Source organism: Miscanthus floridulus, chromosome 6 (assembly GCF_019320115.1).
Source record: "Miscanthus floridulus cultivar M001 chromosome 6, ASM1932011v1, whole genome shotgun sequence".
Taxonomy (NCBI): domain Eukaryota; kingdom Viridiplantae; phylum Streptophyta; class Magnoliopsida; order Poales; family Poaceae; genus Miscanthus; species Miscanthus floridulus.
The window spans coordinates 103,650,356-103,666,047 of NC_089585.1; the positions used below are offsets into that span (position 1 = coordinate 103,650,356).

The 15,692-nt window shown below is 44.9% G+C and overlaps 1 protein-coding gene and 1 pseudogene across 1 annotated transcript; both read right to left on the reverse strand.

Annotated features, from left to right (window-relative positions):
• Window positions 1-2,033: 2,033 nt before the first annotated feature.
• On the reverse strand, window positions 2,034-3,147 carry LOC136460950 (uncharacterized; annotated as a pseudogene).
• A 7,659-nt stretch (window positions 3,148-10,806) lies between these two features.
• LOC136458866 (ras-related protein Rab7-like) lies at window positions 10,807-15,443 on the reverse strand. Its single transcript, XM_066458774.1, has 7 exons — window positions 15,210-15,443; window positions 14,987-15,013; window positions 14,246-14,345; window positions 14,002-14,148; window positions 12,192-12,272; window positions 11,961-12,106; window positions 10,807-11,040 (listed from the first exon to the last, which is right to left on the reverse strand). The coding sequence occupies exons 1-7, from the start codon at window positions 15,263-15,265 to the stop codon at window positions 10,977-10,979; spliced, it is 621 nt and encodes a 206-aa protein (XP_066314871.1). The 5' UTR covers window positions 15,266-15,443; the 3' UTR covers window positions 10,807-10,976.
• Window positions 15,444-15,692: the final 249 nt, after the last annotated feature.

The window sequence follows — 15,692 nt, forward strand, 5'->3', positions numbered from 1 at the left end:
TCGGACGGGTGGAACCAGATAACGTTACATGCTGGGTGGGAGCTGCGTCCGGCTTAAGGTGTTAAAACCCTAATCCCATCCCATTTCTATGCTCGTACTAAAAAAATTAGGATGGACAATCCCTCTAACCAAACATAAATTGGGATGATCTCACCTCAAAATCATAGACATAACCATATCATCCTATTTCATCCTCAAACTAAACACATGCTAAATCCATGGACACTGCTCTTCTAAAGCGTAGTTAAAACAAAAGGTTAAAAAGTGGCCTTCCACGGACGTCCCACTTGGCTAAATCCATAGCCTGGTTGACGTGCCCGGCCTAGAGAGGAATGGAGAGTCCACGTGGATGCTATCCAGAGACCGGCGCTGGTGCCTGCCGGGTACCGGCCTGCCCAGCTGGAACACCAGGAGGATCTTCTAGGCAGGTTCCATTCCACCCGGCCGGCCAGTCACGGTCAGCTGTTCCACACGGAAACACGCGTCGTTCGGCCACGGCGCGGTTCGAATGGACGACCAGAGGTCACGGCCTCACGATCACGGGCATGGCTCAACAATATCGTTCCGTTGACCTTGTGGGCTTGTGGCTTGTGGAGCGCTGCCTGCTGGCCTGCTACGAGCCTGCGACCTGCGGTATTTTTTCGACGGCCACGCGCGTGCGTGCGGTCCCCCGTCTCTGTGGCCAGCCCCGGGCTGAACAGGACTGGGTGCGCCATGTCCTATCCACAGATTTTTTTATTTTTCAGCCTTTTTTTTAAAAAAATATTTATAAATAGGTCCCTGGTGGTGTAATTTTCGTTTATGGACCCTAACCTATGCGTCATGGCTTTTGGCGCCGAGGAAACACGTCTCGGCGCCATGGCCAGTGGCGGATCCAGAAACGGACCAAGGGGGGGGGGGGGGGGGCTAAACAACATAGGCCAAAAAAATTTTGCTCGCTGGACACAGTACACTAATAAGCATAGAATTAGATAATTGATTCAAAGTGCTCAAAGTCAAAGATACATAGAATTATGATAATAAGCATAGAAAAGTACCAAATACAAGGAGTCTTCCATCTTCAAGAATTCACACCACTTGAACGGCCACGCTCAATGCTACATAATTTTTAAATGTCAAACACTTCTTCAATAACCAAGATAACAAATACAAAGAAAAGCTCTAAAACAATACGCACCTTGGGACCTTGGGTGGCAAGTTTATCTTACGGTTTCTTAAGCCTTGAAAGCGCTTTAAAATTTTATCATCTTCAATGGATGCAAACAAATCCCGCTCAATATAGCATATCATGCTATTATTCATCCAATCATCATTCATTTTATTCCTCATGTCGGTCTTGATAATATTCATAGCAGAGAATGCTCTTTCAACTGTTGCTGTTGCCACGGACAATATCAATGCAAGCTCAATGAGGCGATACACCAAAGGAAAAATATGTATGTCTATCAGTTTTAACCATCTTCTCAGCAAGGCCACCAAGATCAATACCCCCAAAATTCTTCATCATGTTTGACTTCATCCATGAAATTTTCAAGCTCAGTTCTTAGCTTTTCACATTCATAATCACTAAAGTCAGCATAATAAATCTTAGCAAGCTCAACTAATTTCTCTATCTCAAAGTTGGCAAACTCATTTGTCGGATCAAGACAAGCAACACATCTCAATAGTTGAGTTGATCTTTCTGGAAATCGATTGTTCAACTCACAAATTATTTGATCAAGAACAACATTGAAAATCCCATGATGAATATGATGGTAGTAGGTCACATATTTGGCTCCACGACATTTTGAACGACCTCTCATTGGTATCATATCTTCCATATTAGGAATATCTATATTGTGTTTGGCAGCAAAGGCTTTTGTCTTCTCTAAAAGATCATCCCAACCATTTTCCCTCATGGCATTTATATTTCTCATCACAGAACCAATCAATCCTATTGCACGAACAATGTTTTGATTTTTCTTTTGCAAACATTGTGATAGGTCTTGAGTTATCCCCAATACTCTAATCATTAGATGCAATAAGAACATAAATTAAAATGACTCCATTTTTTCTATCAATCCAGATGCTATAGTTTTTTCCCCATCAGTACCATCATCACTAATATTCTCTAACACCTCAAGCACAGGTTCCCACATGAGCATAAGACGTACTAATGTTTTGTGATGTGTACCCCATCGTGTATCACCAGGCCTAGCAAGACTAGTTTCTTGGTTTTTCCCTCTCCCAAGAGATATTTCACCACTATCTAATTGCTGAACAAGAGTATCATGGTGTTTTTGGAGAAGTTGATCTTTTCTCTTGCAAGAAGCACTAACAGTATTGACGACTGAAGTGACATAATTGAAGAAATCATCAGTTGAAGCACAACATCTGGCTACAGCAACTACCACAAGCTTCAATTGATGAGCAAAACAATGGATGTAAAAAGCAAAAGGGTTTTCATTCAATACCAGCCTTTGTAACCCATGAAACTGCCCTCTCATGTTTGAAGCTCCATCGTATCCCTGTCCTCTAACCTTGGCTATAGATAACCCGTATCTTGCAAGCATAGAAACCAATGCTTCCTTCAGTGAAGATGATGTGGTGTCAGAAACATGTTGTAGGCCAAGGAACCTCTCAATCACACTTCCTTTATCATTGACAAACCTATAAAACAAAAGGAAACATAGTGTTAATTGGAAACCACAAAACAAAAGAAATGAAATACACGAATAGATGATATATACCTCACAACCACGGCCATTTGTTCCTTAATTGATGCATCACGAGCCTCATCAACAAGCACCGCAAACCAACGATCTCCAATTTCACTCTTAATTAATTCACTTGTCTCCTCTGCACAAGCCCTTACCAAATCTTTTTGAATTGTTGGACAACTCATTTGATTATTCCCTGGAGCATTCTCAGCTATCACAAGTGCAGCCTTAGGATCCTTCTTTCTATACCAATCAAGCATCTCCAAAAAGTTCCCTTTATTTTTAGATGTTTTAGACTCATCATGCCCATGAAATGCCAGAGCTTGCAAAAGAAGAAATCTAGCAATGCCTAACATTATAGTTAAACGAGCTTTATATGCCTCCTCTTCTACTGCAGTTGTTACTGCCCACACATGTTCTACACTTTGCCTTTGATTTTTGAAATCATTTGCTCGTTTTCTTGCTGCACTATGGTAGCCATCAATTGATTGAGTATGCTTCAGCAAAGAAGCCTTTCCCTTTTTCCAATTTTTGAACCCTACTCTGGTGAATGCCTCATTATCATCAAAATTGCTTGCTGCTGGTGGCTTAAAGAGGTAGCAATAAAAGCAATAGGCTGCATCCTTGGTAGGACTGTACTCTAACCAATCAAATTGAGTAAACCATGATTTAACAAAACCTCTAGTTTGAGTTTTACCCGCTGTTCTTTCATACTCACAATTTGGTTGATATGGACTCATCTGTAAATATGCTCTCCTAGCATCATCCCTAATATCATGGTGGAATTCATCAATTGGCTTTCTAAGACCTGGATCTGCAACTATATCATTAATATCAAGTTCAATGCGGGGTCTTTTTTGCACAACCCGACTCTCTTGAGTAGAAGTAGAAGCATCTTTCTTAGCAAAAAAAAATCCATTCTACAACTACAAAGTAAAACCAATCGGATCACTGACTGAAAAAATAAAAGAGGAATTAAAGAGGGCAGAGCCGCACACAGTGACAGAGCCACAGAGGGGATCAGTTCTCAACCTGTCAGCCTGTCCTGGGACCTGGGGGCTAGCCAGTTGGGGCTGACCGGCTGCGCTGGCGCCGCCGCGGGCCGCCCGACGCCCGTCCTCCCTGGCTGCAGGCTGCTGGCTTCGGCCGCCCGGCGCGGCGGTGCCCGTCCTCGCTGGCCGATGCGCGAAGCAGAGGGGGCGGGAGGGGGGCGAGGCCGCGAGGGGCCGAGGAGCGAGCCAGCGAGGGGAGGCGCGACGCGCGAGCAGGCGAGCCGCGAGCCCGCGAGGAGGCGCGGCGGGCGACGGCGGGGTGCGATGCTGCACCTGCGCGACGCGCGAGGAGAAGCGGCGCTGCGGCGATGCGTCTGGCCGTGAGGCCATCTGCTCTGCTGGCCGTGAGACCTAGGCTTATGTTTTGGGCTGGGCTAAAACCTGTTAAATTTTTTTTGCAGCCCACGGGGGGGGGGGGGGGGGGGGGGGCTGCAGCCCCCCCAGCCCCCCGTACGTCCGCCAATGGCCATGACCAATGGCGTAGAGGTCTTGGCGAGGCGTCGGACGTGGCGGTGACCTGGCGCCGACGTGGGCAAAACCTCAGCGCCGAGGTCTTGGCGTTTGAAATGAAACAAGTATAATTGTTCCGAGGAACATGCAACAACGTCATTACGGTTCAGCTGGTTAGGACACGCGCGATTTAGCTCAAAGGCTTGTGTTCGGACCCAGCGCTCATTCTTTTTTTGCTACATTTTTATAAGCAATAAAACAAGAAAAATTATTTCGAGAAACCAACTGGACCACAATGGGATCATTGCATGTTCTTGGGGTTTGAACCTAGGCCCTTAGGCAAAGACGCGCGCGTCCTAACCAGCTGAACTGCAATGTGGCTGTTGCATGTTTCTCGGAACCATTATACTTGTTTTATTTCAAACGCCAAGATCTATGGCGCCGAGGTCTTGTCCACGTCGGCGCCAGGTCACCGCCACGTCCGACGCCTCGCCAAGATCCATGGCGCCGAGACGTGTTTCCTCGGCGCCAAAATCCATGACGTCGAGATCAAGGTTCATAAACAAAAATCAAACCACTGTATATGAATATTTTTTTTAAAAAAATGCCGTAAAATAAAAAATTCGGTCCTATCCATCGCTGACCAAGTGACCAGTTGCCCTTCCCGTTCGCCTATTCCCAGGCTGCGGGTACATGGCCGATCCCCACTGGCTACGTGGAAGTTTCTACAGCATCATTCTGGTCTCTGTCATGGCCCATGGGGGTTCTACTTCTACAGTTCTACTGCTGTCATGGTCATCTGGCTGCCGATTTCAGTTGAGTCTTTCTGTACAGAGATGTGGAGTATGTTCGATACTCTCAGACGCTGTTGGTTAAGTCATTCTGAGAGGCAGGGGAAGGTTTGAAAGCGTCTGATGATCTGCCGAGGCCGATTTTTTTTATTTTTAACACTTTTTAAAACTAATTTTAAATCTAACACTGTTTTTTTCTTCAAAACTAACACTTTTGGCCGCGCCTATTGCCATGGCACGGCGAAACGTCTGTGCCGCGCCATGTATGGTGGCGTGGCGGGAGTATGACGTGGCGAAGACCGGGGGCGCTGACCGGTGACATGGCAGAGTCTGCCGCGCCACCGATCTTGGCGCGGCAGTGACGCGCCCTGATCGGTGGCGTGGCAGACCTGGCAAAAAGGCCCGCGGCCCAGTCCCGCCTGCCTACCGCGCCCGCCGCGTCCACCCGCCTACCCGCCGCGCCTTCGCTCTGTCTGCCCGCCGAGTCCACCTGCTTGCGCGCCGCGCCCTCCTGCCACTCCCAAGTGCTATCGGCGCCCGGCCCTCCGTTGCCGCCTCCCTCCCTCTCTTCCCTTACATTCCCCGGCCGCCTCCCTCCCTCCTCGGTCTCGTTCAAGGTAATGACGTACTTTTTATTTTTGTTTGAATGGTAGATTGAAATATTATGAATAGGAGTTAAGGTTTGGAGGAAAATTATGTTTAGGAATTATGGGCTGTGGTTTGATTTTGTCGATGTTAAGGTTAATTATTTAGTTAGAAGTATGTTTATCATGTATATTTTTGTTGCTATAAGTGTTGGTTATATTATTTGAGTTGCAATGCAAATGATTATATTTTACATTAATTTACGTTGTTTTGATTGATGTTTAATTTGAACCGCTTTATTAGATGGAAGACATGTTTCGAGAGCAGTTGTGGCGAAAACGGGGTCGTTCTAGAGAATTGTACCCCGACGAGTCTAGCAAAGATGCCTCCGTTCCTCCTGACCTCCCTGTCCCTAACTGTGACTGTGGTCGTCCGGCCGACGTGTTTCAATCAAGACATCCGGACACAGCGGCTCGTTGCTTCTACACATGCAGTCGTTTTAATGTAAGTAATTATTTCCGTATGTTTTTTCTTCATTTGTATTACTAGGTTACTAATATTATGTTGGAATTTTGTTGTGTAGGCCCATGAGAGGTGCTTTTTCTTTTAGTGGATTGACGATGCAGACAAGTTTGACCCCAGGTACCTCCTTTTCGACGATTGGTGGAGAGGACGACATCCACGAGAGCACTCCGAGCGGTGGGTTCCACCTCCCCTTAACCCCCCTCCAATGACGGCTAAGGAGAAGCATTTAGCCGTAGTTAGACGACTCGAGGAACCTCCTCCGTGCGATTCTGGAGATCGAGCTATGATAAACCCTGAGAATACGTTGGAGTTTGTGTTTCCAAATAAGCATGAAGTAAATGCAAAGTGTATGTGTTTAAATGTTGAGCTATATGTGTTCATGTACTAATGTCACCTTATTTAGGTGTTTTCAATGGCGAAGTGTCGTTTCAAGGAGTGGTTGTATGGTCTTAAGAACCAATGGCCGGAAGAACCGCCAAAGGTTAAGAAAAAGAAGAAAGAAAGGGTAATTTATAAAGCACCTCCTGTCATATGCGAATGTGGTGTTAAATCCAACTATGACATAGTCCATTTGAAGCTTGGAATATGCCATTATTGCGGGCATATGGTTGACTATGATGAGGTTGGTTATTTTTGTGGTAAACATAAAATCATATTTGATTTCTTTTGCTAAGACATATATGATATAATTTTTCGTTTGAACATAGCACTAGAAATACAGGTGGGAATGTTATGATGGTCAAGCTAAGTTCTTGGATGAACTGAGGGAAAGGCAAGTAATTGCACGGAAGAGGGGATATAGACATGACTACGTCAACCTATTCGTTAAACATCACAAAGACAAGATGCGTGAGTTTGCTAGACAGCACAGTATTCGTAACCCAATCGATGTTGGGCTTGACAAATGGGGATTGGAGAGATAGAGGGTGTTAGAGGAGGAGAGAGCAAGCAAGGAGGCAAGGGAGAAGAAAAGAGTACAAATGCAGGTCTTGAACGAGCATGTTGTTGCATTATGTGTCAGTGAGTGCTTGAAGGCCATATTTTTCGTTGCCCGATTTTAAATGTAATATAATCGCGTTGCTAACGGATTGTATTTTATACATGAAGAGATTGGATGCAGCGAGGACCATGACGGAGAGGTGGCTCGTGTAAGGTATGAAGAAAAGAAGTTAGATGAGCACAGAACGCAAGCTGGTCGCACTGTTCAATCACCGATTGTGTTGTCTGATGAGGGGGGCGAGGATGAGGACGACACTGTCAGACTGAGTGAGCTCATCGCTCTAGCAGAGGCGGGCTTGCAGGCGGAGGAGACTGAAGACGACACTGGTAGACTCAGCGAGCTCATCGCCCTAGCAGAGGCGGGCTTGCAGATGGAGGAGGCAGAGGACGACACTGGCAGACTGAACAAGCTCATCGCTCTAGCAGAGGCAGGCTTGCAGGTAGATGAAGCGCCGACGTGCGGGCGTGACGGGCACAGCGTGCGACAGGAGCGGCGTGCATGGCAGGTGACGCGGCGGGAGCGGCGGGCGACGTGCGTGGCGCGCCCGGCGCGGCGTGCGGCGTGCGGCCACGGCAGGTGGCAAGCGCGGAGGGCGGCGTGTGGCCGCGGCAGGTGGCAGGCGCGGCGGGCAGGCGCTGCCGGCGGTAGGCGTGGCCGACAGGCGAGGCGGCGGGCACGCGTAGAGCCGGGCAGGCGGGTGGATGCGGCGGGCACGGAAGGCAGACGGGACTGGGCCACGGGCCTTTTAGCCGGCTCTGCCGCGCCACCGATCAGGGCGCGTCATTGCCGCGCCAAGATCGGTGGCACGGCAGACCCTGCCACGTCACCGGTCAGCGCCCCCGGTCTTCGCCGCGTCATCCTTCCGCCGCGCCACCATGTATGGCACGGCACAGGCGTTTCGCCGCGCCATGGCAATAGGCGCGGCCAAAAGTGTTAGTTTTGAAAAAAAAACAGGATTAGATTTAAAATTAGTTTAAAAAAATGTTAAAAAAATTCTGAGTCCCTGGCCGTAAAGGATATATGTGTATTCAGAACCAAGAAATCCTAAAGGACTGTACAAGCATAGTTGAATTCGTAATCGTATATCGATGATGTAGTCAACGAGAGCCACGAACCGTCCATTTGAACAAGTCAGAGGATATATGTGTATATACTTAGTACGAACATGACAACGACAGAAAGATTAAACTTGCAGTAATCAAACTGCAGCTGCCCAGGACAAAACTGAAACAGCTGCGTAAGAAGGACAGTAGCCACTAGCCACACCGATACCAACACACAGCACGCAGACGGACCAAAGACGTCGATGAGCATTACCTGCGACTCGGCTAAGGGATTAGTGAGGCAGCCAGGCGGGAGTTCGCAGCAGGTGCTCTGTTGCCGAACTGCTGGTCACGGCCAGCCTCCAGCTCGCGCTTGTAGCCTCCACGGCCAGCAGCTGTTTGGCTCATGGTTTTTGCCGTTGATAAGTCGACTGATAATGTTTTGATGTAAGAGAAAAACACTGTATCATGGTTGATAAGTTCAAGTAAACCAGGTAACGTGAGCATCGTGATCCCTTTCTGATCGGTAAATATATATACCTGATAAGCATATGCACGAACGACGTGATTCGAAAGACAATGCCTTTGGTGTCCCTATCCAGTTAAGTCGCTGTTTTCACGCAATCCACTGCAGCAATAGATTTGCACTAACCAAGCATCGATCACTGCACGCTCTTGTTCGGAACTTGCCCGGAAATAGACAAAGATTCGTCTTCGACATAAGAGTTGCCTTCGCCTATATAAATACGTGACGTGCTCTTGTGACTGTGTTCTAGCGTCGATAACAGCCTTACTATGGTCAAGTAAATGGCATCGCTCTCGCCAAACAAGCACTGACAGCTCTCATGTGGGCAGTGGGCAGGCTGTTTAAGTGTAGCCTTCTGCCTACATGCATGTTCGTTTCGGCTGAAACGATCGTGGATTATTACTGCTGGCTAGTTTAGTGTGAGAGAAAAATATTGTTTCGGCTTATAATCCATGATTGTTTACGACCAAGGCTGATGGCTCATTCAAGTCATGCGATCTGACTCGGATGCCTGGCTCATCCATGCGATCTGACTCGGATGTCTGACGGTTTCTAAATTGCTTTCTTCTGAAATAACAAAAGCCGTTGCAGATTAGCTATCCCAATCGACGAGTCAATATCTGTGAGAGTGAGACTATGACGCAAAGACTATCTCTAACAACGTTATCCAAAATACAAGATACATTTCACGTTTGGACAGTGCTACATGTAAAATGTTCCGTACCTATTTTTTGTCTTCTTCAATAACATGACTTAAAAGAAAACCTTTTATGCAAATGAGTCTCTGGGAGAGATGATACTCATATTTGGGTTGTGCCTTTGCTGTAACCTAAAATGGATCTTGCATATAGATACTTTATTGGAGACTGAAGTACCATTCGACACTCATTTTGGATATAGGTGCCCATACGAAGCATCCATTGGAGACAGTCTTAGCTGCCTTTTCCGCTTATCCAATCACGTTTTCTCTAGTTGCTTATCTCTGGCCCTTTGCAAGTCAGGATTGGTCCCCCCGGCCATCCATCCAAGCACGTGCGCATATGAGACGATCGGGCTCAGCATTACCCGTATCGGATGTTTGATGATAATCAGGAGGATTAAATATGAGCTAATTATAAAACTAATTACACAGATGGAGACTAATTTACTATACGAATCTATTAAGCCTAATTAATCCATAATAAACATATGTTTATGGTAGCATCACATTGTCAAATCATGGACTAATTAGGCTTAATATATTTGTCTCGTAAATTAGTCTCCATCTATGTAATTAATTTTTTTAATTAGTCTATATGTGATAGGGACTAAAGATTAGTCCCTCTGACCAAACACTGCATTTGCGCGCTACAGATGGCTTTCATCAACGATGCTTCGTCGACCGAATTGTGGGCTGTGTTGCTCGTGCCTCTATACTTCAGGGTACATTTTTCGCAGTCATAGGACATAGGGTGTCATGTAGAGTTTACACATGGCGATACAGAGGCGTGTCGGGATGCTAAGCATAATAAAATACGAGGACGACAATACAAGGATGACGAGGAGAATAACCCGTCAAGGCGAAAATTCAAGTTTCTGAACCTTCTCGCCACCGGCACAGCAGGATCCGGGAAGGTCAAGCCAACAGCCCAACCGCTGATTATAGAGCCGCTGGTTGGAACAAGGTTAGGAATGCAACTTAGCTTTTGCAAAGTCACTTCGATGCGACATCACGAGTCGGACACTAACTGTTCAGTAACATCTCGTAAAAAAAAAAGTTCAGTAACCAGAAGCAGCTATCACACACACACAAAGGGCATCAAAAGGTTCATGGCGTTTGGACCTCTCAATCGCCAGCTCTACATATTTGCCGTCCAATTCTTGCCTTACCCACAAGCAATTGTCATTTTGCATATGCAGAGACAGACTGACATTTAGAAACGTGCATGACCATGCAGGGCGAGGAACATCAATAAGCCTATCGCATTGCATTTACACGCCAACAAGTGACAGCCGCACGAATACAGCAATTGAGTCTAGGAGTTTGACCTTTCACAGCCCACATCCTAAATAGTCTACACCTGTGTATTCTTATTGCCCAAACCAAGAAAAAGGGTCTGGCCACCACATCAGTATACCGTGTACAAAAAAAACCATGGTCACTAACTATCGTACAATTGGATAGAAAAAACAGAGTTGGATGGTTGGAACATTAGTGTACATTGCGAAAAATGAAAAGAATGCCTGCTCGGCATCACTGGAAAAGTATGCCGCAATCAATAAGCAATAAGCAAAATCTGGAAGGGACAAGGATGGTGACTAACTACTAGCATGCACATCCGCTTCTCTGCTCAGTCTCAGGGACAGGATCCGCAACACTCTGGAAGTAACTGAAGAGCAGAAAAAAAGAAGGGTGTAAATAACTAAGCTGGGAAAATCAGCAGTAAGTAGCAGCAGGGAGTTGTTTCATCTTTCTGTAATAATGTAATGGAATATAGTGAAAACATGTGAAAGCATTTACTAATAGACACAAATCATCACAGATTAAACCAAGTACAAAGCATTAGCCTAGTTCTAGCCTACTACAAAGTTTACCTGTTATAAGCATCTATTGTTTTTCAGATATGTGAAGAGTAATGACATTAATTACTAACCAAAGTAGTTTTTTATTCCTTCATCAAAAACAAATAGATATCTAGATAATATTATCATCAGAGAAGAAACCAGTACGGGTCATGGACTAGTAGTTACTCAAAATGGTTACATATTCATAGTGATAGAGGTAGCTGTCTTTTAGCGTACATGTGCATCATTATGACCTTTCCTTTTGAACAGAAGTTTTTCAACATCGATAACATAGCAACATATTGCTAAGACATTATCAAAGGTTTGCCATGCAAATCAAGAACCTTATTTATTAACAAATAAAAGCCTGTAACAGTTATTAGAAACTGGGAAAAAACGTAAAACCACATTAAATAGTACATCCAAATCATGCATATAAAGATTACAGAATATCTAAAAAATAGCTAAAGAAAAGTCATTCTACAAATAATAGGTCAAAGATTAAAGAAAAGTAGCAATCACCATAACAGAGTTAAAAATGCTGCCCAACATACGAACATAGAACATATTCAATCAAGAAAGAACTAACAAGTTCAGTTAAAAAGAATATGGTCAAACAAGTGCAACAAGAGTATGGGCAGGTTAGGTATATTAACAAGGGCTGGGAAGGTTTACCCTAAGCAGTGAATGAGCTTCCTTCCATACAATACAACAAACAGAAGATGACGAATTTTAGTTTACTCACATGTCCTGATCACGTTCATGCTCTAGAGCAAGCTTGGCAACAGTGAGGAAAGCGTTGTCAACATTGTAGTCCTCTTTTGCAGAAGTTTCAAAATAAGGGATATTGCCTTTAGAAGCACACCACTCCATTGCTTTCTTATCAGAAACCTATGCGGAAACATTTAATCAGGTAGGGGCATATTAAGAGACGAGAGTTGTAATCAGCCAATCACCACATTATAACAATACTAACCACTCTGCTTTTTCCACCATCTACATCAATCTTGTTACCGAGTAAGATGAAGGGGAAAGTTTTAGGATCTGATGGACTAGCCTGAAAAGAAATAAGGATGACTATGTCAAGCAAAGTTGTCAAGATACTACAAGCCGTTATAAGAGATACAGATGCTATAGTATTAATAGATTAGTATATTACAACAGAATCGATCTCCAGACAAAAATGCTAAAGCATAAAGCTGTTTACCAAATAGTCCATTCAACAAACACGACAAAAATGGATTAAAGGCCATTTGCATTATTTGTGTACACATAACTTTCTGAGAATTTCATGACAGACAACAAAGGTAATAAGTGCAAACAGTAGCTTTGTTATTACAGCATTACATGAATTGCGCGCAAACTATATTGATCTGAATAAGCATGCAGAATGTTATCAGTTGCGAATTTATCTAAGTTTCCTGTACTAATTGAGCAGAATCAGTTTGGATCATGCGTTACAATTCTGGATGGAAAAGATTATATTCTGACTCAGCTGTGTTATTTCATCTTGCATTAATAAATTGCTGACTGGACATACACAACTCTTATAGAAAATAGAACATATCTGTACTAATATGGCATTAGACATTACAATCATTCCACCATAGTAATAATAACAGTTAGAGATCCAGACCTCAATAGTCACTTATCAACACTTCTGTTTTACATCAACACAACCACTCAGCATTTATGTGTTTGCTAGTTATGAGCTAGAGTGGAAACCACTACCCCTTCCCCCTCCCTCCCTCCCTCCTGACTCAGAACTTAAGAAATTCTAAGAACCATACAATTTGCTTTCCACGACAATTTTATATTGTAAACCGTGTTCATACTTCCAATCAGAACTTCAGAAGTGTTTATTACAAGTCCTAGATCCTAAAATAAACAAAAGCACTATCATAGCAGGGAACCTGTATAATTTTCACATGCCGGTTACAATCTGGGTTACTAGAAAAAGTGAAATCCCTCTCCTCGATAATGGTTTGCTATTAATAGCAGGTTCAAGAAGAAAATAAACTGCCAAAGTAACATTAAGCGAAAATTATGTTTCTGCCTGAAGCCCTGAACACAGCCTCGAAATCAAGTAAACAAAAGACATGGACAGGAAGGGGAGGAGCAAAGACTGGTGCTGTCGGGGCTGCAGCATCGGCCTTGCCGGTAGAATCCCTAAGAGAAATATAAGCCTAAAAATCAAAACTCAATCCATTTTTCAATCAATCCAGCACCCCTTTTCTAGTCAAGCAACTCCTGTCCAGCTTGTCTGGCTCCACCACTATGGATAGAGCGTAACTATGTGATCTAGGCAAAACCAATTTTAGCCAAACATATGATTAGCTATTTTCTGTTCACATATACTTATTCAGCACAGACCGATGATAAACCCCTGATGTGGCTTCTTGGCTTCATGCAGATTACATATGTTGAAAACATGGTAGATTGAGAACGGGCATATTGACACAGAAAAGATGACAGTATCAAACGATTTGAACATATGCTCGAGATTCTAAGTTCATAAAGCGGACATATTTGGTCACGGAAGCTGGCAAGGCTAAACTCAATATATTTCCATTCCAGATATCAATTAAAAAAATAAGTGCAGATATGTGAGCATGCTCAAGCTTTGCGAAATTACTGGCAGCATCACATCAAGCTGTCAGCTAGTAAAATGGTATCAATATGATAAATGATGAAATGCACTATCTTTTTTTTTCTTTAAAACCAGTACAGTTGATATCTACAATCATGACTAAAATCATGACAGTTTGTAAGATAATCATTCTTACTTGGTTGAGGAACTCATCATGCCATGTGTTGAGTGTATCGAATGACCTGTTAGAGTTGACGTCATAGACGAGCACACAACAATCCGCCCCTCTGTAGAATGCAACCCCAAGACTCTGGAATCTCTCCTGCCCCGCAGTGTCCCAAATCTAGCATCAAAGTAACATGTGATGACAACAACATGAACAACAGCCACTTCCTTCTCTTTGAAAGCTCACCAGATCAAGTGGACTCTCAGTCTCTCACCTGCAACGTGACTAGCCTGTCTTCGATGAGAACCTCCTTTGTGACGAAATCTGCACCAATTGTAGCTTTGTACTGCTGACTGAACTTTTTGTGGACATATCTAGCTGAAAGTCAAGAATATCAAAGCACCCAAAGTACTAAAAGCTGTCCACAGATAGATTATATATGTCAAGATACTTGATTCTTATTGCCTTGCATCATCTTAACTTTAATCCCCATACTGCAATAAGCACGATGTTGAATGTACCAGAGCTTTCAGAACGAGATTCAGAGAACGCTTCTCTTATAATCCGTCTTTTTCAGCTTATTTTTTCAGCCGTAACAGTATTTTTCTCTCTCAGCAAATCAGTCGGAACAGTGTTTCGGCTTGTTTTTTCAGCGAAGCGAATGGGGCCTTTTTCACAGGTCCCGCTCAAGCACAGCACAAGGAATGAGAATGCAGGTAAACAGTTATTGACTGCAACTATGTCAGTGGGAGCTCACAGTAATCCGAAATTCCATACCCCAAAACTAAAGAGATGCGTTCTTACAGCTCAACGGATGAAACTCGCATTATGTCTATAAAATGGCACAAAATTTCGACACAGGCTGCAAACTTGCCGCCTTCCGAGCACTATGGCGTAAGTTGATCCATGGGGCAAAAAGCAATTCGCACGAAATGCATGGGGGACCGACTGCACGGACATGAAACGGGGCCTAATTACCAAACGCGACACATTGAGGGAATCAAGTCAAGGATACTGGTTCATCAGCGACGTCTTCCCGACCCTGCAGAGATCACACCGGACCAAATCAGACCAACGGGACAGAGTGAAACACAGAGGTCGCAGCAACCGCATCCAAATCGAACCGCCAAGCTTTCCTGGAAATCACAACAGCGACCCGGGAAATACACATGCGGGCGGATCCGAGGGAGGGACGGGGAGCCGGGTTGGGGGGAGGGGGGAGGGAGCAATGGGCTGACCCGCTGTCGCCGAGGACGATGACCTTGAGGAGTGTCCGCCTCCGCGACGTCGACATGGCTGCTCGATCGCGATCGGCCCCTCTCGCCGCTTGTCGTCGTCTGGCCGCGACCCCGCGAGGCGCACGAGGAGTCTGGGGGGCAGCGAAAAGAAATCCAGAGAAGGGAAGCAGAGATGCAGAGTAGAGGAGGACGGAGGTGCTGGATGGATTTCTGATTTTTTATTTTGATTTGATCGATGTGATCCGGTTTTTTATTTGGCCTTTAAATTTGAAGAAGGCGTGAGTGCGTGACGGTGACGTGAGGCGACGCGAAGTGGCCGTGCAGTTTCGGGGTTGGGGAGAGGGGAGTAGAGGAGGACGGACGTGCCACTGTGACAGGTGGTGGCTTTTTTTGTGACGGTGGGTGGACCGCGTGCCACTGGGTGGTGGGGACGTGGCTATTGGAATTTTAATCCGGTACGTTTGATGTTATTGGATTTAACTC

Coding starts and splice junctions, on each gene's coding strand:
- LOC136458866 (XM_066458774.1), bottom strand. CDS start 15,265: ATGTCGACGTCGCGGAGGCGGACACTCCTCAAGGTCATCGTCCTCGGC. Junction 15,014..15,209: donor ATCGTCCTCGGCGACAGCGG/GTCAGCCCATTG, acceptor TGATCTCTGCAG/GGTCGGGAAGACGTCGCTGA. Junction 14,149..14,245: donor ACAGGCTAGTCACGTTGCAG/GTGAGAGACTGA, acceptor CTTTGATGCTAG/ATTTGGGACACTGCGGGGCA.